At 42.4% G+C, this 27,091-nt stretch overlaps 1 protein-coding gene and 3 gene segments (V, D, J or C); 3 read left to right on the top strand and 1 right to left on the bottom strand.

Annotated features, from left to right (window-relative positions):
- Positions 1-87: 87 nt before the first annotated feature.
- LOC134026198 (T cell receptor beta variable 7-2-like) lies at positions 88-2,023 on the top strand. The segment is given in 4 exon segments: positions 88-291; positions 373-1,114; positions 1,246-1,593; positions 1,724-2,023. Coding segments are annotated over 3 exon segments (435 nt in total).
- A 4,140-nt stretch (positions 2,024-6,163) lies between these two features.
- Positions 6,164-16,760, bottom strand: LOC134026189 (nuclear GTPase SLIP-GC-like). Of its 2 annotated transcripts, XM_062468700.1 has the most exons (19): positions 16,481-16,760; positions 15,020-15,129; positions 14,446-14,645; positions 13,871-13,994; positions 13,503-13,725; positions 13,189-13,401; positions 12,876-13,070; positions 12,033-12,220; positions 11,843-11,879; positions 11,652-11,744; positions 11,486-11,567; positions 11,151-11,284; positions 10,876-11,055; positions 10,596-10,753; positions 10,383-10,512; positions 9,562-9,670; positions 9,324-9,457; positions 9,083-9,167; positions 6,164-8,881 (listed from the first exon to the last, which is right to left on the bottom strand). In XM_062468700.1, exons 2-19 carry the CDS (start codon positions 15,103-15,105, stop codon positions 8,826-8,828), a joined length of 2,427 nt encoding a protein of 808 aa, XP_062324684.1. In that variant the 5' UTR covers positions 15,106-15,129; positions 16,481-16,760; the 3' UTR covers positions 6,164-8,825. The 2 variants fall into 2 exon arrangements, with proteins under 2 accessions (XP_062324684.1, XP_062324683.1); XM_062468699.1 differs by having other exon boundaries at positions 14,446-15,129; positions 16,481-16,759.
- A 6,421-nt stretch (positions 16,761-23,181) lies between these two features.
- Positions 23,182-24,445, top strand: LOC134026200 (T cell receptor beta variable 7-2-like). The segment is given in 3 exon segments: positions 23,182-23,502; positions 23,634-23,981; positions 24,113-24,445. Coding segments are annotated over 3 exon segments (435 nt in total).
- Positions 24,446-25,042: 597 nt separating this feature from the next.
- LOC134026201 (T cell receptor beta variable 10-3-like) lies at positions 25,043-25,931 on the top strand. The segment is given in 2 exon segments: positions 25,043-25,254; positions 25,379-25,931. Coding segments are annotated over 2 exon segments (375 nt in total).
- Positions 25,932-27,091: the final 1,160 nt, after the last annotated feature.

Here is a 27,091-nt window from a genome sequence, read left to right as displayed (position 1 = left end):
AGTCACCAGAAGGTTACTCTGCCAATACTGCTCCAAAAGAAAATCCATCTGTACATAGAAATCAGTTCAACTCTAACCCAGCAGGGAGAGACAGAGTCAAACTTCTGATGATTGAGGATGTTGGTACTGAGGTGACAGTTGTGATGTCACTCTGGTAGCCCCGCCCTCCTCCTCTTCATGTACAGGACCATGCTGACTGCCAGCAGGTCATCAGGTCGTCACACAACTGAAGACTGTTCACCATGATCCTAGCCTTCATCCTCTGCTCTCTCTGTCTGTCCTGCATCAAGGGTGAGCAGAACAACATTTCAGAGAGAAAACAGAGAGAGTTATAGTTTTACTTTTTCTCATCACCACTGTTTCTCTCCACAGGTTCCTCTGCCAGTCCCACAGTTCAGCAGACTCCCTCTGCTCTGATCAAGAACCTGGGAGACTCTGTTGACAAAGAGATCCTTTGTTCACACAGCATTCAAAACTATGATTGTATCCTCTGGTACAAACAACATTTAGATGGGGCTCTCCAGCTACTTGGTTATCTGAATGTAAATTTTCCATATCCAGAGGAAGATGTGAAAGGACAAATCAGCTTTGAGGGAAATGGGCGTAGCGAGGCAAAGCTCTCCATCTCCAAACTCTCTCCAAGTGACGGAGCAGTGTATTTCTGTGCTGCTAGTCTGCACAGTGATTCACCCTCCCTCTCTTCTCTACAAAAACCCTCCTGTGATAAGAGTGGTGATCAGTGTGTGTGAGCAGCCAGTCTGAGGCTGGCTCCCTCTCAACACCTGGGGCTCACGTCTGCCAGGGAATCAGGAGCAGCACTTTGATCAACGCTCACACACCACCACACTGGTGATCTGCTGATAAAGGTTCAACTGCAGTCTGACTTGTTCTGAGGACACGTCTGAAGAGCCCCACAGAGAAACAGCATCTAACCTGGTGGAGGAGGTGACAGGACTGGAGGTGGAGATCAGAGTCACGTAATTTACTCCCTCCAGAGAGAGAAGCACAGCTCAGTCATGTTTCTGGTCAGTTGCTGAGATGTGTTCAGCTCTGACATCCTCATCCATGATCTCTCTTGTCATCCCAGTCTCTGTGTTGCTACTGGGGGCTGCAGGTACTGTCCAGGAACTGTTCTCTCTGCTACAGTGTGGAGAGATTCATTCTCAGGTCTAGCTGAGCTGGTGGACCTCAACCGTGGTTTATCAAGTCGTCCTCATGTCCTGGTTTTGTTCTCTGTGTCTCCAGGTCTCTCTGAGGGGAGTGATGTCACCCAGACCCCAAGCATCCTCTGGTCAATCAAGGGGCAGCCTGCTGAGATGGACTGCAGTCACACCAAGGGTGCTTCACACTACCAGATGTACTGGTACAGACAGCTAGCAGGACAGGGGATGAAGCAGGTTGTGTACAGTGTGCCCAGCAGCAAGCCTGACTTTGGAGAGTTTGGTGAAGTCAAATTCTCTGCAAACAAGACTGTAGCAGAGAGAGGATCTTTCACAGTGAAGAACTCTTCACCAGAAGACAACGGCATGTACTTCTGTGCTGTGAGTGAACACAGTGATACAGACATCATGTGCAGCTGCACAAAAACCCCCAGTGAGTTTTTATCTTAATTCAGAATGATGAACCATCTGATTATGTTTATCCCCATCATGACTGTAGGGGGCTCTCTAGTTCCACCAATCCTCACGTCTCTAACGTTGTTGCTGTTCTTTTAAAACCTCAGACTTCTCATGAAAGGTCTTAAGTGACGTCATGTGAGATGACAGTGTGTTCTGCTGACACTCCCTCTGGGCAGAGTCACTGTGACACAACAGGGGGTGGGTGTAGCTCAGTGGTAGACAGCCTCCTCCCTCTCAGTTAGTAAGCAGACTTTAGAAACATTACAAATTGCTATCACTGTACATTCATCAATCCAACAAGCCAACACGGAATCAAAGCAAGACCCAGTAAAGACAACAGTGGTCCAGCAGTAACAGGTCAGAACAAGTCCCTGATTATCTGAGTGAAGCCTCACTGGTAGAGCTTCAGCAGACAGGAACACCATGATCATCCTGCTCATCAGCATATCCATTCATGCTGTCTGGGCTTCAGGTGAGTTTACATTCATGCGATTGTTAATTCCTTTGGCTACTTGTTATTTTTTAAAGAAGGCAATAACATCTTTTCTTCCCTCATCTGCAGGTTCGTCTCTGAGTGACAAAGTTCACCAGACTCCTGCAGCCTTGCTCAAGGACCTGGGAGATTCTGCTGAACTGAACTGCAGACATGATATCCAGAGTTACAATCGCATTTATTGGTACAAACAATCCAACACAGGATAACTTGTGTATCTGGGATACATGCTAGCAAACTCAGAAAATTCTGAAGCTGGGTTTAAAATCACAGGAAATGCAAACCAAGGCCAAACCTGCACATTAACCATAGAGCAGCTCTCTTCAGACAGCAGTGCAGTGTATTTCTGTGCTGCTAGTCTCCACAGTGGTGTAAATCCCCTCTGTTCAATACAAAAACGTCTCCCAGACTGCGCTGTCTGTGTGGTAGGACTCCTCCACACACCTGCATGAAGCCACCGTCACCAGCTTTGATCCAGGGCCAGAACTCTGCTCAGCTATGAGGAGAGGAGGAGCTTCCTGATGCAACAACACCTCAGATGATGCAGGACTTTCACTCACTCACTCACACACACACACACCCTCCCACCCTCCCAGTCCTACAGAAGCTCAGTTTGGAGAAGGTGCACCAGTGGTTGTGTTCAGAGCAGCTCTCTCCAGATCTTGAGGTCCCAGTGTCTCTCTCTCTACTCTGGCTCACAGGTACTGTAGGGTCAGTGGCTACACAGGAAACATCTCCATGATAGACTAGATAACGCTCACACGCTGTAGATGGTTACAAGAGCATCACTTCCACTCTGCTATGATTATAATCTCCATCCCACAGGTCACTGCCAGAAGAGTGATGTCACACAGCAGCCAGGAACGATCTGGAGTCTTGCCCGGAAAACTGCAGAGATGAACTGCAGCCATGAGAAAGACGCGGGTCACGTTCAGATGTACTGGTTCAGACAGCGTCCAGGGGAGTCCATGATGCTCATCGTGTTCACAAGCGTTGGTCTGCAGCCGGACTACGGAGATCTCAGTAAAACCAAATACTCAGCTGTTAAATCTGTAGCTCAGAACGGAGCGTTCACTGTAAAGGACTTGACACCAGAGGACAGCGGGCTGTATTTCTGTGCTGTCAGCCAACACAGTGATACAAACTGATTGTACAGCTGAACAAAAACTGGTTTGTGACAGCCTTGGGTTTGTTTTCCTGCATCATCAGAACAGATGTGGTGTCTGACCTGTAGGTGGAGCTACAGCTCAACAAGTCCTCCAGCACCAGGCTGGGGGTGAAGTCTTGTTCTGGATCACACCAGAGCTCAGAGCTCCTCAGAGTCCCTGAACAGTTCTGGACTGGGAGTCAACATGATCACATGTCTCATAGGCACAGGGATTTTCTTCATCCTGACCGGTAAATGTTATATATCCCTCTCAGAGTCATGACTGTTTAGATATTCAAAATGTGAATGATTTCTATATTGTAATAAAGTGTTTGTAAGTCTTGTGTGTCCATGTGGTGGTAATATCTTCTCTCTGTCTGTCCAGGTGTGTGTCAGACTGTGGAGGTCCACCAGACTCCCTCTGATCTCCTCAGCAGAGATGGAGATACTGTGCATCACTCATCTGCACCCACAGTAAAACAGACTATAGATTGATGCTCTGGTACTTCCAGAAACCAGGGGACCCAGCTCTCACACTCATCGGGTATTTGATTTATGGGACTCCAAACTTGGACGGTTCAAATGAAGAACATTTAAGTTTCTCTGGGGATCTCAGTGGTGACAAGTCAAATAATGCCTCTCCCCTCATTAAGAACCTGAGTGTAAACATCCAAGTTGCAGTTTATTACTGTGCTGCCAGCTATGCACAATGCTACAGATCCCCTCTGTTATCTACAAAAACCCTCCTCTCTCATACAGGAGTGGTTTGTGTGTCAGAGTGAAACACCTGCATCTGAGGTCTGAATTAGATCCAGCAACAGCATATCAGTAAGTGATGCTAAGTCCTCAGTTGGTCCTCCAGACTCAGCACTGATGGTCACCATGATCAGACTTCTCACTATCTTCTCTGTTCCTTTGTTCTGGATCGCAGGTAAGCCTGCTGACCTCCCCACTCCACTGAGTTGGACATTTGCGAAAAAGAATTTCTAATATCTGACTGCAAGCGAATGCAGCACTAGACGACTCCCCCCCCCCCCCCCCACACACACACACACACACACACTCCGCAGAGTCGGACATTTGCGAGAGCGAATTTCTAATATACAAGCCCAAACTTTTTCATTTTCCACGGTTATTCAGATTGAAAATCTGCGGAATTCCGACAGCCTTCCTGTTCTTGTGTTGGAGCGACCGAAGTTGTTCCACAACAGTTTGACGTGGAATATGGTCGACTGAATTAATGGTGACAGACTTTGCAGAAAACTAAGTATTGATCCATCCTTATAAAGATCGCCTGAAAACTCCCTGGCCCTGTCTATTCCTGTAATTTTGGTTGATGAAGTGTTTCTGTGCCCTGAGTGACGTCATGTGAGATGACAGTGTGTTCTGCTGACACTCCCTCCATCCACCTCCTCTGGGCAGAGTCACTGTGACACAGCAGGGGGTGGGTGTAGCTCAGGGGTAGACAGCCTCCTCCCTCTCAGTGAGTAAGCAGACTTTGTGAACAATACTTCTCAAACCGTTACAAAGTGCTTTCCTGTACATTTATCAATCCAACAAACCAACACAGAATCAAAGCAATACCCATTAAAGACAACAGTGGTCCAGCAGTAACAGGTCACTGATTATCAGAGTGAAGCCTCACTGGTAGAGCTTCAGGAAACAGGAACACCATGATCATCCTGCTTATCAGCATATCCATTCATGCTGTCTGGGCTGCAGGTATCTTTCATGCGATTGTTAATTCCTTTGGCTTCTTGTTATTTTTTTTATAAAGGTAATAACATCTTGTCTTCCCTCATCTGCAGGTTTGTCTCTGAGTGACCAAGTTCACCAGACTCCTGCAGCCTTGATTAAGAACCTGGGAGATTCTGCTGAAGTGAACTGCAGACATGATATCCAGAATTACAATGTTATCCTCTGGTATAAACAATCCAACACAGGAGAACTGGTGTATCTGGGATACATGCTAGCAACCTCAGACAATCCTGAAGCTGGGTTCAAAATCACAGGAAGTGCAAGCCAAGGCCAAACCTGCACATTAACCATAGAGCAGCTCTCTTCAGACAGCAGTGCAGTGTATTTCTGTGCTGCTAGTCTCCACAGTGGTGTAAATCCCCGCCCAGACTGTGCTGTCTGTGTGGTAGGACTCCTCCACACACCTGCATGAAGCCACCGTCACCAGCTTTGATCCAGGGCCAGAACTCTGCTCAGCTATGAGGAGAGGAGGAGCTTCCTGATGCAACAACACCTCAGATGATGCAGGCGGGGCCTCTGTAGTGCCGCCCCCTCTTTCACACAGATACAGGGGACTGGTCATGTGACCCCCCTCACACAGGGACCTTGTCATGTGACCTCCATGACAGCATCCTCATTGCTGACAGTCTGTGCACTGCTTTTATTCCCATGTCTGATCTGTGTGGTTAATGTTTGCGATCCCCTGCTGCTGTTGAGCAATCACACTTCACAATCACATCTCTAGTTATTGTTGATGTTATTCTGTTAAGGGCACAAAATGCATTATTAAGAGAAGCTACGGTGGCTGGCAGGTGCCATAAAAAGGTGAAAGGCCCTCTCTAGTGCGATCATTTTGATGTTTGCTCAGCCATGTGGAGTGGTGGTATCAGTGGCGATTTTAGCCTGAAATTTCTGGTGGGGCAATTTTGTATGATGTCATGTCACCGTCACAAAAATAGAAGTAGCTGATTATTATAAGCAGTAGGCCTATATATACCAGTAAGATATACTATGGGCTGCATTTTGAGTGCCAGCAGGGAGCAGAAATCCTATTTCAAATACATTTCACATGCTTCAGTGCTCAGCGCAACACAAAGATGTTGCCTATAATACAGCATTAAAGTAAAATGATTGCAACAAAGTAAAAAGATTAGACGGACACATAGCTCAAATAACTTGCATAATTTATTAAGCTTGTGGCACACGTGTGGCATACAATATGAAGCAAAAGGCACAACTGAAACAAATAACAGCAACAAAACATGCTGCTGCTAAATGAACAAAACTTTGTAAAAAGACGATCCTTGCAGATTGCATTGATACATCCAGCAGCTCCAAAAAAAAAAAGTTTGACTCAACGAATCGTAGTGACATTAAATTGACATTTTTATTTTTTTCATTCATTAATGAGCATTCAGTTATCCTGCTGAATCAGATAAACCAAAACCCCTTGTTCACAGAGAATATAAAGAAGACTGAAAACACACATTTAGCAGTTTGACTAATCCAAGAGAGTCCATAAAGCAATTAACAAAATAACATCTCTGAAGTCAAATCAAAGAGACACCTCCACATTGATAGCCTGGCTGCCAGCCCAACTTCGTCCCGCCCACAAAAAAATTTGGTCGGGAAGTTGGGTCTGGAGGGTCTCGTATTGTGGACAACTACAGAAAACCCAAATCTGGGCGGACCAATGAAATTGCCAGGGCGGGCTTTATACGATGATGGACAGATGAACAACAGTAACGTAATCACCCACGTCACAAAAGAGCCCTTAAGTTGAATTCGTTTTGAACAAACATACTGCTGGAGATCTGGGATGTTATGATTCTGCCATCGAGTCTGTTTTAGAAGACATCGACAGCGCATTAATTTTGAAAGAGGAACAGAGAAACGCAATCAAGTCATTTGTCGATGGAAAATATGTTCTTGCCGTCCTTCCTACGGGATTCGGTCAAAGTTAACATAGGCTACTACGTTGCTCTGATTGGTTGTAGATCTATCCAATTGAGCGAAGAGGCATTTGTTTTCAAGGTTCGTTTGAAACACGCCCCGTAGTCACAGCCCAACGGAGAGTTCTCAGACTCATATTCTGACTAGAATTATGAGTATGACAAAGTCAGGCTACCACATTGACGCTCATTAGCCTTCTGTATCATATCTACTGAGACAAATGACTATGATGGAGTCAGTAACAGCCTATCCACCCACATAGAACAGGAAGAGAGAAAGAGAGAAAAAGGAAAATTGAACTGAAAGCCTTTATTGTCATTGTATTTGCAAACAACGGAATTTGGAATCCGTTGTCAATGAAGTCCTTGCGGCTGAGGACTTAGCTAATCTTATGCAAATCTCGACTAACAAACAAAAAACTAGTACAAAACAGTACAAACAAAACACCAAACTGGAGAGCAAGGAGCCGCCACACCCATGCGTGCCACCATCTTGACGTTTATGTGTATATTGGCATCAAAAATGTTTGAGCACAGAAATGTTAAAGCAGCAATAAGTAGTTTTTGGCTTGTAGCTCCCCCTAGCGGTGAAACTTGTTGGAATTTGCTTTCCTCGTTTATGACAAACTAGCGAGTCAACAACTTTGCTAACACAGTCAAGAAAAGATGGCTAGCTCTGAATCGAACTTGTATCCAAATGTGTCTTTCAGCTCTCGCCAACGAGTAAAAGCTGTTCCGATAGTGATTGTCACTACCCCGATCCTAGTCGTGCATGCTCAGACACAAAGCTCCAGAAATCTTACATACCGCAGTATTTTGCCTACAGACAACCGATGGCAATGGTAATTGTAGCGGCACCATTTTTTTCAAGCTGTTATTTTAAGGTAAAAAAGTTACATATTGTTACTTTAAATGGAGCATAAAATTAAAAGTGAAAAATAGAATAAAATGTATAAAATACGTATTTCATTAAATAGGCAGGAGGTTCATAGACAGTAGTTACATTAAAGAGATTCACTAAAACAGCACGTCTGAATTTGAATTATGTAATGCCAAAGTGAGTAATAATCAGCCACAAAGGACAACTTTTCAGCCTCTTCATTCTGCACTTGTAATGAAGCAAACTCTATATACTAATGGGATCTACATTTATTTTAAACTGGGTCATGTTTTCAATTCAATTTATATAGCGCCAAAACAATTATCTCAAGGCGCTTTACAGAGCCCCGGGCCTGTTTTCTATATCTAACATTCTATATCTTACATTCTTACATTCTTAAATCATTTCAGTGCCAAACATACTACCCTAAGTTCCAAACAATTCTATATATCATTCAAATAAAATCCACACTCCCCACAGTCCAAAGACACGTAAGTCAGGTTAACTGGAGATAGTAAATTGCCCCTAGGTGTGAATGTGTTTGTGTGGACTGGCGATCTGTCCAGTGTGTTTCCCTGCCTTTTACCCAATGAGCACTGGAATTGGCTCCAGCCCCCTACAGGCCTAATTAGGATCAAATAATCTGGTTGATGGCATTTCTGTTGGATTACATTATGATAGAACACTTATGACAACGTCTGTCATTCCTTTTGGGGTTGTTCCAGCTCAAGCTTAACACACAGCTGAGACTGATGTACGAATGTTGTGTTGTTTATGTCGTCCTACAGAGTTTTATGAGACAGTACAACCACAGACCTTCATGACAAAGACGGACCATCATAGCCATATCTCACTAGTTTTTAACACATTGTATCTACATGATCTATAGAAGATTTATATATGTAATTTTCTGCACTGTCTAACCAGCCATGAACATTTACATGGCTACACAAAAACCTGTTTTCCGCACCAACTCTTCATTAGATTCTCGGCGCTGTTATTCATCAGTTAGGGCAGATAACGTCTCCAGCTCTCTAATTTCAGCGCTGACATCTACAACAAAGAAGAACACAGTCAGTCGTCTTTCTCGTGTGATTTATGACAGCTGAATGATCCCAGCGCCAAAGACACCTGAGAAAGCATTTTGATCAGATTTACAAACATCAGTGTCCAAGCAAGGCTTTGGAATGTGAGTTTACTGTTCAGGCAGATGGATATGGATTATGATGAAGATCTGTGGGGATCCTGACTTACCAAAGCTAAACGGGAAGTTGGATTCAGTCCGTGCATGAGCCAAAGCTTCCCGTAGATTCTCTCTCAACATCATCTCGATTTGTTTCTTGCAAAGAAAGAAAAAAAAAGATTCAAGTCAAACAAACATTTGTTTAAATATTCCCGAAGTAATCGATTCACCTGAGTAACTGAATCTTCCTAAAGAATTCCGAAATCCTAAAGAATTTTCATTTTTGAACTTCACATGTAAAAGTGAACAAACCGTCAGATTTCTGAACGAATCCAGCATCTTGTTCTTTGCTTTGTTGAACATGGTGTGCTTCAGTGACTCAGTATGTTGTATCAGTACTCCCTGCTTCGCCATCATGGATCTTGTTCCAACACATTCTTCAGCCTCTGCAACCAAACAAGCAACATTTGGTTTATATTACCGAAATTACATAATCACATAACTCTTCAAATAAGTCTTTCTGGAATTAAGCACAATTCCACTGACTTACTGTTGTAGCCAGGAACCATCTCTTCTTTGATGGTATCTGTGATTGATGCATATATTTCCTTCTTTTGTTGCGCAATCTCTATATATATCAAATTCTTCAGCTTGGCTTCCTGTATATTTTCATGAGAAATAAATTAAATATTGCATTCAGAAAACAATAGTACATTTTGAAAACATTATTGGTTTCTTTTTTTGGCTAACTATTAATCAGCATTACTAAAGAAACACCAAATTCCAGTTGAAAAGAGGATCGCTTCCATTCAGAGACTCAAAAACAAGTGGTTGTGAGACTGAAAAGTGTCAGATTGTTTTAAGAAGCATGGATTTCCATTTTCCAACCTTACTATCTTGCATCACACAATTTTATAATAATTTTAGCATTTCAAAACAATTTTTACACTTTCAGTACACTTTGTTGTCTAGCAAAATGACAAAATAATGCATAGTTAAGTGTAGGTTTGTGCAACGATGTGAGAGTACTAATAAAAAAGTACTAGAAGGCCAACAGAAGTTTCCAAATGAAGCAATAAGGCATTAGAGAGGAGTTACACTGTGAACATACATGGCAACCTCACTAAAGTTTAATGAATTTGTGGAATGTTCATTGTTTCATCACACTAGTCAAATGTGGGACACATAATAGGGAAATTAATTTTACAAACGAATGTTGAAGTGTGTTTCCCCCCATAGCTATTAGAAGTGGTACTTATGTGTTTATTGTACTTATAGCATATTGTGGCTAGTTTTTCTTTTTTTTACCTCAGTGTTTGGTGATATATTTACCACAAAGAAAGAGATAGAGCGGTGTAAACACTCGCTTACCTCAGCTTTTAAGAACCTCAGAATGTGAGTCATTGCGGCAGGGTTGCTGTAGCCCTCGGTGACACTGATCGAGAAGATACTGAATAGTTTGACCTTCTCCCGCACTGACAGTCCAGTTTCCCCTTTATTTCTGAACACATTACACTGGACACGTCACACGCCACAGAGGTGGTGGATGAATAACACTTTTAAGACTACTGTAAGAATACTTACGGGAACAAGGCATTAAACTTTTCATTGATGCTTTCATACATCATTTCAGCCAAAGACTTGTTCAGGTCTCTTGTTTCTCCATCGTTTGACCTGAAGAAACCGTTATTTCTGCACAAGGCGGATAGAGTCTGATGGTATCCACGTCCATTTTTTTCAACCTAAGGAAATTATATTGAATGTTTAATTCATTAAATGTGTGTGGATTAAAACATGGCATATCTGTAGCAGTTTTAAATATAATACCATAAAATAACTTAATCTGCCAAGTAGTAGTGCTTACTGGTACTTCCACGTTTTTCTTGGTTATTTCAGCACATTTCATCACTGACTTCTTAACTCCATCTGAGAGGTACTTCTCCAGTTCATCGTGACATGGCTCTAAAAGATCAACCTGTAGACATTTCAGTTGATCATCCAGCTTCTTATTCAGCTCATTGTGCAGCTTAATTTTGTCCATATTCTGAAACACATACCACAGAACCATCTGAGTTTCTCCTCAAGATAAGACTAATTTACAGACAACACAAGGACACCTTCATTAATGGTGACACTTACCATCTCCTCGTTGTTATCTTTGGATGTCTGTATGAGGGACAGGATCCCTGTGGCACTTGTCAAATACTGTGAGGCCACTCTGTTTGTGTGACTGTGGTTAAATCCCCTCAGCACCTCTCTCAGCTTTGGTATCTCTAGCAGGGTTTTTCCCCAAAGAAATCAATTAAGAAAATACATAGTGTCTTTGTCAGCTATAATGACTACATTGACATGTGAATCTGCTCTGTTTGTGCTCACTTCAAGAAATACACAAACTCCCTTTATGGGTGTTGATGAACAGCACACACTCCTCTAATGGAAAAAAGAGACAACTACTAAAACTGATGATGCTCTACCTGTGTCCTCCTGTTTCAGATTCTTTGAGAAGAACTCCTGTGAACTTACAGTAAACACTGAAATGCTTTGAATGTAATATTTCTGAAAAAAAATCACAATAGGTCAATCAGCCAGCTGTATGATCAGAAAAATCTATCACAAACACCTCCTGGGTGAGAGAAATACCTGGAGTTGACACTGTTTTACAAAGGCTTGTTTCACTCGATTCTTGGCCTTGTTATTCCTGTGCTGTATGCATTTAAGCTTTTTCTCTGACTCCTGGGAAATGGGGAGAATAATAAATCACTTTGTATTTCATCTGGCATAGATAGATCATCTAATGAAGTGGTGTCGGTTTGTATCCATTTTTCACTTACATTGTCCGCTGTGATTTGTAGATCTTCATTGTTCAGTCTAAGGGAAGTGAAAATCAAATATGTAATTTTTTTAGTTTTCTGCATACTGTTTCAAACCTAACATAATAAACAAACTAATAGTACACTGAACACACTCTTTAGTACTGCATACACTTACATACACAAAATCGAGGATAAAAAAAAGACTGACCTTGATGACCTCATGTAAGACTGGGGATCAATATTATCAGTTTTGGTGCAGATGAAAGTGATGCCAGTGCATGCCCCTCCCTGTACCATATCTGTCATGCTGCTCTTCAGGATCTCCCAGGCTGGCTTGTCAGATGTGGCTCGATTGATATCACTCACAACCCAAACAGCTGTGCACTCCCTTAACATCTGGAAAAAAAGTTATTGTTGTTCGTTTGGTTTAATGGAATAGTTTTCTCATTACAAACAACTAGTACAGTGTAATCCAAACCAGTTTCTATCTATTCAATATGAAAAATAAAATAAGCGCCTGTACCTATATAATTTGTCAGTGTATTGAAACTATAAACTATATTTTCTCCCCAAAAAAGAAATTCACTTGCCAAATATTACATTTTTTCATGTACTCGAAACCTGTAACTTTGCTAAAATAATAGCATGAATACATATGAATACAAATAAATGCTATTAATGAATTCATATATGAATGTAAAAAATGGTTTGTTTAATGATGAGTCACACCCTGGTTCTCTCACCCTGCTGGTCATTCTATGTTGGGTTTGTTTATATTGCTGCCCCTCAGTTAACCTTGGTAGTCAAATCATTAACTGCACCTGTTTTTGCTTGTTCTGTCTTTCTTCTGTTTTGTATCAATACTCCTAATTTTCACTTGTTTGATTGGGTGTGGAATTGTACTGTCAATATGGTGTCTAAACTTGAGGTCTGACACAAGAATCTTGTAAGTTCCTTTAAGTAATTTGTTTCATTCAAGTAAGTTGGGTGCTGCACATGCATCCAGAATCTCCTTCAGTTTGTGACAAAGAGCACTACAGTGAGCACTTACCAATTTCCACATCTCGTCTCTGGTCTGATTGCAGTCTCCATTTCCAGGGAGATCAACTAGCACAATGTTCTGGAGAAGCCCTTTGTGATCTGGCACTTTGATTCTCACAGTCTTCACTACTGGCCAATAGAGTCCCCCAAGATCAGACTCTTGATGTTGAATATAAGGCCTGATTTTTTCAGAGAGATCTGAGGCCTGTTTGAGCATGGAATTAGACTTAGAAGGTAATCATTTTTCACAAATATGAGCTGTAAATAAAGTATCTTGAACTCACATACAATTACAATTTACAGCTACAAGAACTGTAACTTACCTGAAACGTTAAGATGGTTTTAGTGGTTAACCTGAGCAGGGCTGCAATATTTGTTGAACGATCATCCTTCATCAGTTCATCAAAGCTTTTTGCAGTTGCATTCTTTCCATACAGTGCTTCAATCTTGTCTTCTGCCATTTTGCAGATGGTTTCATCCCTTTCATCAGGTTCCGCTAGAAAACCTAGCAGGGTCTTTAGCTCCTCTTCCCAGGCCTACAAATGAACATGAAGTATTTTTCAGTATTCATTTTAAACGTAGGATGTGAGTTGTTACATTACAGTATGACAGTGGTAATGTAACAGTTGTAAGAAACCTCTTTTGAGATGAATTCAATAGTTGCTGTGTACTGGTCTCCCTCAGCCCCAGCCTCCACTTGTATGATGACTGATGTACAGGCATCGAGTGTCCCTGTTGGTAACAGCTCCTCCTCATCTAGGATGGCATTTATCAGGGAGCTTTTACCATCTCCTGTCTTTCCAAACACACCAATAGTGGTTTTCTGTATCGTTTTCTTTAGCAGATCTTCCATAATGTCCCTGGACACAACAAACAAACAAGTCATAGATAAATGGCTAGATAGACATACATAAAAATAGATAGTTTGTTTTAATTAACAGCAGATTCAGGAAAACATTATCATGCATGTTAATTAGTGCTATTTTACTGAAACAGGCAATGTACCTGATGAAGTTCATAAATTTGTTTGTGTTGGTTGTGGCATGGTGGTTGATTTTCTCCTCAAGTTTGTGTTGAACCTGTGCCATGACTTCTTGTGCTTGCTGTATGGCTGCAATCTCTTTAATCTCTATAAATTAAAAGACCATAAAACCATAAACAATATCTGTTATTTGACAATTACCTGTAGTGAGAGTAAATGTGAAAGTCCATGTTTTTTTTGCCAGATCTGACCACAGTATCCAGACAGGTTTGACTAATCCTTTAATCTAAGACTTAGATGAGAATGATTGTGAATGGATTGGATGAAGGGGTCATAGGGCTGTTTGGATATGTGCAAAACCTAAACGTTCCAAAACTAACAAACCATCGTGTTGATCTTGTTATTATTCAGCTATTACCATTGTTTTATTATTTATCACCATAATTTAATTTGTGGAACAGATGGATGTGACACAGTATTTACCATGGAATGATGACACTATCAGTAACTTGTCTGTTATGGGACGAGCCATTCTTCATTTAGAACAGTCATTTTTTAATGAAAGTGATTAAACAAATTATTTATCACAGGTTCCTACCTCCTGTTCTCTTCTTCTTCCATTCTCTGTCTTTGTGAGAATCACTCTCTCTTCCTCTTTTTGCTGTCTGTTTGCTCTCTGGAAGTAATGAGCCCCCTGGTATCACCCCAATTTCCTCACAGGTGAGATGTCTTCTCCCATTCTCTTCCATCATCGTGTCTATCTTCTCAAAGAGTTTAAGAACTTGACTCTTGTCAAATCTGTAAATCTTATCAAATATGTGATGCCTCATCTTACAATCCTGTATGATCAGGCCTAAAGGGTCTTCTTTTTCACCAGCGTAAGTTGTAGAGACATGTCGCGCACTTCTAACAGTAGTTAGTACAATGGTATAGTTCATGGCCTCATCGCTGAACAAGTTCAGTATGGCTTCCACTTTGTGTCTGTCCTCCTCTGAGAAGCTGTCAGGCTGCAGCACCACTAGAAATACATGAGGCCCTGGAGCAGACAGGGCCACACACTCTTTCACTGCCACCGAGAGCTCATGTTGTGTGCGTTGGGGATGAAATAGGTCAGGAGTGTTAATGACTGTGATGGGTCTTCCCTCCACCTGTCCTCTGACTCTCTCACTTACATGTTCTTCACAAACCTCAAGGGCTTCAGTCTGAAATGCATCTCTTCCAAGGATGAGGTTTCCCACTCGGCCATTGTCCAGTTCATTCTTCCCCAGCAACACAAGCCTCACTGCAGAAGATTAAACCAATTGCAATATAACAGTATAACCTTAATTCACAATTCATCTAAACCACTGGAATTAAGATTGAGCAAAATTAAGATAATCTTTTGAAGAAACTATGAATTTTGGCACATTTATCTGTTATCTGTCGTAAACAGCCTCTGTTCAAATATGTGCTAAAATAACCAGTCCCTTCAAGATTTTGCAATTCGTTTTTATTTTTTTTGCAATCAAAATGACTAACACATTGTGAGAACTATTTAAATTATTGTTTCTCTCAATCCAGGTGCTGTGGTGTTCTGAGTTGCAGGGGGTGGAGACCACAGACTCAATTTGTATAGTTCATTTGCTGCTCCTGGCATTCTCTAATCCCTGCTCTCCTCTCTCTGTCCCCCCCCCCACACACATCCCTTGTGGTGTGGGGGGTTTGAGTTGTCAGCACCTGCCTGGTCGTCGGTCGGCCAACGCTGGACCTGGTCGCGAGTCTCCCGGTCCTGTCCTACATCTATAAAGTTGAACAATGGATTTTGGTGTTTCAAAACCCATCGACACTGTATGACTATGTTTAGCCTGTGTTCTGCTCCTCTCTCTCACCAACCGTCTCTGGAGGAGGGGATCCCTCTCTGAATTGCTCCTCCCAAGGTTTCTTCCACTTTTTTCTCCTGTTGAGAGTTTTTTGGGGAGTTTTTCCTTGTCTTCCTTGAGGGTTTAGGTTGGTTGAGGGGCAGTTCTATGGGCGTAGGCTATGTGAAGCCCTCTGTGACATGCTTGCGTGTAAAAAGGGCTATACAAATAAATTTGATTTGATTTGATTCATTTCGTGGCATATAGGGGCTCTCATGTAGCCTACCAACTGAGACAACCACGTCATACACTATGGGCCTATATCACGTGTATTCATGATGTTCAAGCGTAGCTAAGGGAACAATGGGTGCGTTCAAAACGGGGTAAAATCCAAACTCTTGTGCCCCCTCCATACAGTGATAAAATTCTCAGAACATCAGCTGTAAGAAAATGTATAATTTATAAGGCCTGAATTGCTTTTGTAGCATAAAGGGGATGTCATATACCAACCGCGTCAATCACTCCGTATAATTTAACGTATATTTCCGTAGGCAATTTAAATGCTGCAATAAATCCGTAAAAGTTGACATGTGTATTCACCTGACACCAAAGGACTGGGAAAGGCAGTGGCAGTGGTTGAGACAGACTACGCATAACTTTACACCACCATCAGGAGGGCAGAATAGACGGGTAAAAAATTGTAATTTAACATTAAGTGTTGTTTTCCTCTATTTTATGCGCAATTTATGCAGTAAGAAATACGAAAAAAAAAACTGGATGGAGTTAATTACTTACTGTTTGGCGGTTAATTGTTGCTTCTTCTGCTTCTTCTTCTGCTTGTTTTGCTTATGTTCAAAGTAGCACTGAATTAGAATTTGTCTGATAGACTTTTGCTTTGGAACTTCCAAACGCATTTATGTTCACCTTGTTCAGGTGACGACGAAATGAATTACTCAGACTATGGCATCGGGTATTAGTTTACATGTGCAGGACATTCTAGGCTACATTCCAAAAAATCCTTCCATCCTTCAAGGGAAATTCTAGTTTACGCTTATGTTAACCCTGTAAGACGTCACCTTTAGCTCTTGGTCTTTTTTGAAAGACAAAATTTAACCATTAACATTGCAAGGCAAGACCATAGGACCCATTGGTTATGTAAATGTGGTTGTTCAAAAAAAATCTTATTTGCAAATGTATTTTTTGGAGAGCTAAAGGTGATGTTGAAATTATAGGGTTAGGGTCTTACAGGGTTAAATGAAGTGCTGAATTTAAGTTTCATTTTCTGGGAACTTGAGCGGGAATGGAGGTCTGGTTTAAACCAGATCTAACCAGATCTAACGCTTCCCGCTCAAGATCCCAGAAAATGTCCCTAGTATCTGCCTTCGATCTTGTGTGCAGCTGCGTTGGTCTGAAGATAACCACGCCCCTCTCGTTTGCATGTGAGATCGGAAATAAATGCAGCACAGAAATAAATGTGGTGTGGAAATAAATGTGGTGGAAATATATGTGGAAATAAATGTGGTGTGTAAAAGTCTCCAAAAATAAATACATGTGGCATTACGAAATAAAAGTCCCATGAAATAAATAAATGTTGTCTTTACAAAAACGTCATTTTGAAATAAATAAATGTATTTATTTATTGATGTCGGTAAATGGATTCAGCTATATAATTATATAATGCTATATTTATATATTTATTGCCATCTTTTTTTAATTTCAGAGTTTATTTCATAGCCATATTTATTTATGTATGTATTTATCTATTTATTTACCTATTTATTTAATTTTGACTAACTCGGCGTTCCATACAAAGCCTCTGACACACCCATATCCACCGGTCTTGTGTGGCTGGCTTTCCAACCTCGTTGCCTAGCTTCCACTACCACGTTTGCATACATTAGCTTCCTTCTTTCAAGTGCTTCCTCCAAAGGGAATTGTTAAATCAATATAGTAAACGATAACGATGTGCTCACACTTAAAATACAACAACATGTCTGGTCTCTTAGTAGTTACAACAATACACTGTGGAACTTGAAGTTCAGCCAGCATTCTCCAATCCTGCACCCATTTTCCAGTAGGCCTAGGCTACTGTTTGAACATGCCTAGTGCCGACTTTTCTGCTCCTCTCGCACAAAATACATCTTACTGTCCTCATTAACCAGTGAAGAGTCAAACCAGCTAAATTCGTTTATTAAGGAAGCAAAGGCAGCTGGTTTTGTTATGTGTGCTCACTAGCCACTCTTTTGAACTGGCACAGTTTACCGCATTCATCGCACCTGTCTTCAAACAAGGGCTCTCAAGTATCCCGCATTGAGCGTGACAGTCACTAATTTCGGTCTTTAGTCACTCACTCCCGCTCTTTGTGCATTCATTGGACGGTTCAACTGTCAAAAGGGAACAGTTTTTAAAGAGCAGGTGGCCTACATTTCTAGTGTTTTATGGATCCACCACAACGTGCGTGTGTGTGTTTATATGTTAGTTTCCTTGGGCAAGGACTCAGGCAAGACACATGGAAGACCTTCACACATGTGACCCCCTTGGTTTGTGTGTGTGTGTTTGAGAGAGAGAGAGTTATTTTGTGTATCTCTATGTGTGAGTGTGTGAATATGTGTGAGTGTGTGTGAGAGTTCTTGTGTGTATCTCTGCCTATGTGTGAGTGTGTTAGTTTACTAATGTAAGGACATGTTGTGGCATCACGAGAGGACGTGTTGTAGAGGGGCGGTACGTTTCCCTCTGCGAATGGCTACCATGCCACAAGATGGCTGACGCAAGAACTACACCTTCCAGAATGCACCACGCCGACAGCTGCAAATGCCTCAGTCCTCTGATTGAGGCAGGAGCACAGGCGGGGGAGGGAAAGAGGACAAAAGGCTCGATACAGAGACCAAGAGAGAGAGAGAGCGTACCTGGCATAAGCAGAGGTCGGTGCCAGACTTCTGAGTTTTGATACTTGGTAGGATCCAAGGCGCGGAGCAACATTTTTGTGTTTAATGGAACTTTTTGTTTTGCTTCCTGACCTGTTTTTGGTAAATAAACCACTTACTTTTGTTTGAACCCAGTTTAGCCTGCTCTGTCCGGTTTTTATGCACTGCCCTACACCGCATTGTGGTCTAGCCTCTCATGATACCACAATGTATGGAAGACCTCCATACATGTGACCACCACAACGTGTGTGTGTGAATGTGTGTGTTTGTGTGCTAGTGTTTCCTTGGGGTAAAGACTCGGGGGAGCTGTGTGGAAGTCCTTTGCACGTGTGACCAAAAGGTATTAGCGTTTATACAAAAGCCACAGCCACAAATCAGAGTAATGGTGACTTTCACTTTTTTTGGTCCACGCTCAGTTCAGCTCTCTAAATGTGGCCCAGGGGCTCCACCGGTTACCGTGTGATTTACTACCCCTCATTAGAATCAGAATCAGAATTGGTGTTTATTCGCCATGAAAGTTTGCACAGACAAGGAATTTACTTTGGCAGGAGAGCGTGTGAACAGGCAAAAACCTCAGCACATAAGCCCAACAACATTTACAAAGACACGTGACTTGCAACGGGGAAAGGGGGGGGGGGGTAGACAAGCAGCATCTGGACCTGCAGCCATGGTAGGCGCTGGACACAGACCCGCCAGCGACCCTGGGGAAACAAGCAGGCGAAGGCGTTGCATGGGGGTGGGGGGGTGGTGATGCCCTCGACCTAGGCCACAATCAGTCCGATTCTCCCTATTTGTGTTGGCAAGGAGACATCCTTGATCATGACCCGGGCTGAGACCAAACCACGGATGTCCGTCGGGGGGGGGGAAGGGAAGAGCAAGATAGTCTCGCTTCAGCGCTCTCCAGGGGAGTTGTCTTCCAGCAACGGCCTTGGCCAAGGCCTGTGTTGGTTACGGGGCCGAAAGTAGATAAGATTGGGGTAGTTGTTTTGACGAGTAGCCGCGACTCAATTTACACGTCCACCCTTTAGGAGGGTCTCCATCTCCTCCATCTTCCCTTGCAGAGCTGCAAACTTCCATCTTTGCTTGCCTAAGGAAATAATATTGAATGGTAAATTAATTAAATGCGTGTGGATTAAGCATGGTAGATCTGTAGCAGTTTTACATATCATACTATAAAATAACTTTGGTAATCTGCCAAGGAGTAGTGCTTACTGGTACAGCCATGGTTTTCTTGGTTATTTCAGCACATTTCATCACTGACTTCTTAACTCCATCTGAGAGGTACTTCTCCAGTTCATCGTAACATGGCTCTAAATGATCAAACCGTAGACATTTCAGTTCATCATCCAGCTTCTTATTCAGCTCATTGTGCAGCTTAACTTTGTCCATATTCTGAAACACATACCACAGAACCGTCTGAGTCTCTCATCAAGATAAGACTAATGTACAGACAACACAAGGACACCTCCATTAATTGTGACACTTACCATCTCTGCGTTGTTATCTTTGGATGTCTGTATGAGGGACAGGATCCCTGTGGCACTTGTCAAATACTGTGAGGCCACTCTGTTGGCGTGACTGTGGTTAAATCCCCTCAGCACCTCTCTCAGCTTTGGTATCTCTAGCTGGGTTTTTCCCCAAAGAAATCAAGTAAGAAAATACATAGTGTCTTTGTCAGCTATAATGACTACATTGACAAGAGTGCCCACTTCATGAAATAAACAAACTCCCTTTATGGGTGTTGATGAACAGCACCCACTCCTCTAATGGAAAAAAAGAGACAACTACTAAAACTGATGATGCTCTACCTGTGTCCTCCTGTTTCAGATATGGTTCCTTTGAGCAGAACTCCTGTGAACTTACAGTAAACACTGAAAAGCGTCTGATGTAATATTTCTGAAAAAAATCACAATAGGTAAATCAGCCAACTATATGATCACAAAAATCTATCAAAACACCCCCTGGCTGAGAAAAATACCTGGAGTTGACATTGTTTTTCAAAGGTTTGTTTCACTCGATTCTTGGCCATGTTATTCCTGTGCTGTATGCATTTATACTTTCTCTCTGACACCTTGTACATAGGGAGAATAATAATTCACTTTGTATTTAATCTGGCATAGATCTATCATCTAATAAAGCGGTGTCTGTTTGTATCCTTTTTTCACTTACATTTTCCGCTGTGATTTGTAGATCTCTATTGTTCAGTCTCAGTGTGGTGAAAATCAAATACGTCATTTTTGTAGTTTTATGCATAATGTTTTAAACCCAAAAACCTAATAAACCAAACTAATAATACACTGAACAAACTATTTAGTACTGCATACAATTACATAGAAAAAATTTAGGTTAAAAAGAAAGACTGACCTTTTTGATCCAATGTAAGACTGGGGATCCATATTATCAGTTTTGGTGCAGATGAAAGTGATGCCAGTGCATGCCCCTCCCTGTACCATATCTGTCATGCTGCTCGTCAGGATCTCCCAGGCTGCCTTGTCAGATGTGGCTCGATTGATATCACTCACAACCCAAACAGCTGTGCACTCCCTTAACATCTGGGGAAAAAAATATTGTTTTTGTTGTTTATTTGGAATAGATAAACAAGTAGTTCAGTATAATCCAAACCCTTTTCATCTATTCAGTATGAAAAATAAAATAGGTGTCTGTACCTATATAAATTGTCAGTGTATTGAAATCATAAATTATATTCTCCCCCCCCCCCAAAAAAAAACTGTAGCTTTGTTAAGATAATAGCACACATGAATACATATGAATAATAATGAATGCTATTAATAAATTCATATATGAATGGAAAAAATGGTTTGTTTAATGATGAGTCACACCCTGGTTCTCTCCCCCTGCTGGTCATTCTATGTTGGGTTTGTTTATATTGCTGCCCCTCAGTTAACCTTGGTAGTCAAATCATTAACTGCACCGGTTTTTGCTTTATCTGGCTTTCTTCTGTTTTGTATCAATACTCCTCATTTTCACTTGTTTGATTGGGTGTGGAATTCTACTGTCAATATGATGTCTAAACTTGAGGTCTGACAAGAATCCTGTGAGTTCCTTATACATATATAAACAAATAACTAAAGTTATTTGTTTCATTCAAATAAGTTGGGCGCTAACCTGAACATGCATCCAGAATCTCCTTCAGTTTGTGACAAAGAGCACTACAGTGAGCACTTACTGATTTCCACATCTCGTCTCTGGTCTGATTGCAGTCTCCATTTCCAGGGAGATCAACTAGCACGATGTTCTGTAGAAACCCTTTGTGATCTGGCACTTTGATTCTCACAGTCTTCACTAGTGGCCAATAGAATCCCCCAAGGTCAGACTCATGATGTTGAATATAAGGCCCTATTGCTTCAGAGAGATCTGAGGCCTGTTTGAGCATGGAATTAGAATCATTTTTCACAAATATGAGCTGTAAATAAACTCACTTGAACTCAAATATAATTACAATCTACAGCTACAAGAACTGTAACTAACCTGAAACTTTGAGATGGTTTTAGTGGTTAACCTGAGCAGGGCTGCAATAACTGGTGAACGATCGTCGTTCATGAGTTCATCAAAGCTTTTTGCAGTTGCATTCTTTCCATACAGTGCTTCAATCTTGTCTTCTGCCATTGTGTCGATGGTTTCATCCCTCTCCTTTCGTTCCGCTAGAAAACCTAGCAGGCTCTTTAGCTCATTTTCCCAGGCCTACAAATGAACATGAAGTACAGTCAGGTCCATAAATATTTGGACATTGACACAATTTTCATTTTGGCTCTGTATACCACCACAATGGATTTGAAATGAAACAATCAAGATGTGCTTTAAGTGCAGACTTTCAGCTTTAATTTCAGGGTATTTACATCCAAATCAGGTGAACGGTGTAGGAATTACAACACATTTGATATGTGGCCCCCCCCTTTTTAGAGACGGTGTCTCCGTTGGGTGCGGCAGGGAGCCGCCACGAGCACAACCATACGCCAAATCAAATATTACAATGATGTATTGTATCATGTGGAATAAAGTATCGGTAACAAAACTACTCAGTCCTCCTGCCTGAACCACAATAACAGTAATGTACTCAGAGGAGAAGGATATCGTCATCACAACTACAGATGCTACTTTTGTTGAGGGTTCTTACTTTGAGAGGATGTGATGCATGATGGTGTAGCTATTATTGTTAGCCAACAGGGGGTGCTTAACTGCTTAGAAAGTGAATGCTGTTTGATCTGAGCAGAAATTAACCATGGAATGCTTTCAATTGCTGTTTTTTGGCCACCTGTAACATTCCTCACAATTACAGAGATTTCACACATTACACACAACGCAAAGAATCACATTGCATTCTTTACAACGCTTCTATGTATGCAAGAACACGGTTGCAGATGGCCTTGAGTAATAACAATACACTGATGTAAATAATTCCATTATATCCCACATGGTTTAACAGTTGTTACTCTGTAGAATTGATATCCCATTGGGTCCTCACTGAATGTTTTGATTAATAGCCCGATTCCCTAACCGCTCAGCCATCTGACCCCCCATCTCAACACCTGGGGCTCACGTCTGCCAGGGAATCAGGAGCAGCACTTTGAACATCGCTCACACACCACCACACTGGTGCTCTGCTGATAAAGGTTCAACTGCAGTCTGACTTGTTCTGAGGACACGTCTGAAGAGCCCCACAGAGAAACAGCATCTAACCTGGTGGAGGAGGTGACAGGACTGGAGGTGGAGATCAGGAGGGCTTCTTCAGAGTCACGTCATTTCCTCCCTCCAGAGAGAGAAGCACAGCTCAGTCATGTTTCTGGTCAGTTGCTGAGATGTGTTCAGCTCTGACATCCTCATCCATGATCTCTGTTGTCATCCCAGTCTCTGTGTTGCTACTGGGGGCTGCAGGTACTGTCCAGGAACTGTTCTTTCTGCTACAGTGTGGAGAGATTCATTGTCAGGTCTAGCTGAGCCGGTGGACCTCAACGGTGGTTTATCAAGTCGTCCTCATGTCCTGGTTTTGTTCTCTGTGTCTCCAGGTCTCTCTGAGGGGAGTGATGTCACCCAGACCCCAAGCATCCTCTGGTCTATCAAGGGGCAGCCTGCTGAGATGGACTGCAGTCACACTAAGGGTGCTTTATACTACCAGATGTACTGGTACAGACAGCTACCAGGACAGGGGATGAAGCAGGTTGTGTACAGTGTGCCCAGCAGCAAGCCTGACTTTGGAGAGTTTGGTGAAGTCAAATTCTCTGCAAACAAGACTGTAGCAGAGAGAGGATCTTTCACAGTGAAGAACTCTTCACCAGAAGACAACGGCATGTACTTCTGTGCTGTTTATGAACACAGTGATACAGACATCATGTGCAGCTGCACAAAAACCCCCAGTGAGTTTTGATCTTAATTCAGAATGATGAACCATCTGATGATGTTTATCCCCATCATGGACTGTAGGGGGCTCTCTAGTTCCATCAATCCTCACGTTTCTAACGTTGTTGCTGTTCTCTTATAACTTCAGATTTCTCATGAAAGGCCCTGAGTGACGTCATGTGAGATGACAGTGTGTTCTGCTGACACTCCCTCCATCCACCTCCTCTGGGCAGAGTCACTGTGACACAGCAGGGGGTGGGTGTAGCTCAGGGGTAGACAGCCTCCTCCCTCTCAGTTAGTAAGCAGACTTTGTGAACAATACTTCTCAAACCGTTACAAAGTGCTTTCCTGTACATTTATCAATCCAACAAACCAACACAGAATCAAAGCAATACCCATTAAAGACAACAGTGGTCCAGCAGTAACAGGTCACTGATTATCTGAGTGAAGCCTCACTGGTAGAGCTTCAGCAAACAGGAACACCATGATCATCCTGCTCATCAGCATATCCATTCATGCTGTCTGGGCTGCAGGTATCTTTACTTTCATACGATTGTTAATTCCTTTGGCTTCTTGTTATTTTTTTAATAAATGTAATAACATATTTTCATCTGCAGGTTCGTCTCTGAGTGACCAAGTTCACCAGACTCCTGCAGCCTTGATTAAGAACCTGGGAGATTCTGCTGAACTGAACTGCAGACATGATATCCAGAGTTACAATCGCATCCTCTGGTACAAACAATCCAACACAGGAGAACTGGTGTATCTGGGATACATGGTAGCAAACGCAGGCAATCCTGAAGCTGGGTTCAAAATCACAGGAAATGCAAACCAAGGTCAAACCTGCACATTAACCATAGAGCAGCTCTCTTCAGACAGCAGTGCAGTGTATTTCTGTGCTGCTAGTCTCCACAGTGGTGTAAATCCCCTCTGTTCAATACAAAAACGTCTCCCAGACTGTGCTGTCTGTGTGGTAGGACTCCTCCACACACCTGCATGAAGCCACCGTCACCAGCTTTGATCCAGGGCCAGAACTCTGCTCAGCTATGAGGAGAGGAGGAGCTTCCTGATGCAACAACACCTCAGATGATGCAGGAGGGGCCTCTGTAGTGCCGCCCCCTCTTTCACACAAACACACACACACCCTCCTGCCCTCCCAGTCCTACAGAAGATCAGTTTGGAGAAGGTGCACCAGTGTTTGTGTTCAGAGCAGCTCTGTCCAGATCTAGAGGGCCAGCATGACTCTCCAAGCTCTCATCCCAGTGTCTCTCTCTCTACTCTGGCTCACAGGTACTGTAGGGTCAGTGGCTACACAGGAAACATCTCCATGATAGACTAGATAACGCTCACACAGTGTAGATGTTTACAAGAGCATCACTTCCACTCTGCTATGATTATAATCTCCATCCCACAGGTCACTGCCAGAAGAGTGATGTCACACAGCAGCCAGGAACGATCTGGAGTCTTGCCCGGAAAACTGCAGAGATGAACTGCAGCCATGAGAAAGACGTGAGTTACAATCAGATGTACTGGTTCAGACAGCGTCCAGGGGAGTCCATGATGCTCATCGTGTTCACAAGCGTTGGTCTGCAGCCGGACTACGGAGATCTCAGTAAAACCAAATACTCAGCTGTTAAATCTGTAGCTCAGAACGGAGCGTTCACTGTGAAGGACTTGACACCAGAGGACAGCGGGCTGTATTTCTGTGCTGTCAGCCAACACAGTGATACAGACTGATTGTACAGCTGAACAAAAACTGGTTTGTGACAGCCTTGGGTTTGTTTTCCTGCATCATCAGAACAGATGTGGTGTCTGTCCTGTAGGTGGAGCTACAGCTCAACAAGTCCTCCAGCACCAGGCTGGGGGTGAAGTCTTGTTCTGGATCACACCAGAGCTCAGAGCTCCTCAGAGTCCCTGAACATTTCTGGAGAGTCAACATGATCACATGTCTCATACTCACAGGGATTTTCTTCATCCTGACCGGTAAATGTTATATCCCTCTCAGAGTCATTACTGTTTAGATATGCTAAATGTGAATGATTTCTATATTGTAATAAATTGTTTTTTAAGTGTTGTGTGTCCACGTGGTGGTAATATCTTCTCTCTGTCTGTCCAGGTGTGTGTCAGACTGTGGAGGTCCACCAGACTCCCCCTAATCTCCTCAGCAGAGATGGAGATACTGTGCAGCTTGTTTGCACCCACAGTAAATCAGAAAATACAAAGATGCTCTGATACTTCCAGACACCAGTGGACACAGCTCTCACACTCATCGGGTATTTGAATTATGGGACTCTAAACTTTCTAGATTCAAATGAAGAACATTTTAGTTTCACTGGGGATCTCAGTGGTGACAAAGCAAAGAACGCCTCTCTTCTCATTAAGAAACTGAGTGTAAACAGCCACAGTGCAGTTTATTACTGTGCTGCTAGAGAAGCACAGTGCTGCAGATCCCCTCTGTTCTCTACAAAAATCCTCCTCTCTCCTCCAAGAGTGGTTTGTGTGTCAGAGTGAAACACCTGCATCTGAGGTCTGAATTAGATCCAGCAACAGCATATCAGCACAGTCGGCTTACATCACTTCCTGTTCGTGCTCCAACTCCAAGTGAAGCTAAATTCTCAGTTGGTCCTCCAGGCTCAGCACTGATGGTCACCATGATCAGACTTCTCATTATCTTCTCTGTTCCTTTGTTCTGGATCACAGGTAAGCCTGCTGAAATTACAGGACATTACACTTTCACACACTTTCAGTCACTAAAATGACTTTAAACTTTAGTGTTTTAGTTTTACAGGAATAATCAAATCCGTGTGTCAAGCTTTAATGATTCTATAAATCAGTTTTACTCTTCTTATCACTCCACAGGAGTGTCACTCAGTCAAGAGGTGAACCAGACTCCCTCTACTCTCCTGTGGAAGCCAGAAGAGAAGATCCAACTGAGTTGCACTCATAACATTCCAAGTTACACTGTTGAGTCTCTATACCAGGGCATCTTCGATGTGAGTGGAGATGGTGAGAAAGAAGCCTACCTTCATCTCCTCAAACTGAGGCAACCTGAAGATGATGGACAATATTTCTGTGCAGCCAGCTACACAGTGGTACAGAGCTCAGCTCCGCTCTACAAAAACCTTTC

The sequence above is a fragment of the Osmerus eperlanus genome, chromosome 9, assembly GCF_963692335.1.
Source record: "Osmerus eperlanus chromosome 9, fOsmEpe2.1, whole genome shotgun sequence".
Classification (NCBI taxonomy): Eukaryota; Metazoa; Chordata; class Actinopteri; order Osmeriformes; family Osmeridae; genus Osmerus; species Osmerus eperlanus.
Note: the sequence above shows the minus strand (reverse complement) of the source record. Positions and strands in the feature narration are given on the sequence as shown.

Bases quoted from the DNA above. Each gene is read 5' to 3' on its own strand.
- LOC134026189 (XM_062468699.1), bottom strand. The intron at 13,071-13,188 runs GTAAGTTACAGT...ATGCTCAAACAG, and splicing joins AAACCATCTTAACGTTTCAG to GCCTCAGATCTCTCTGAAAA. The intron at 9,168-9,323 runs GTTTGTTCACTT...TTTCTTTGCAAG, and splicing joins ATTCGTTCAGAAATCTGACG to AAACAAATCGAGATGATGTT.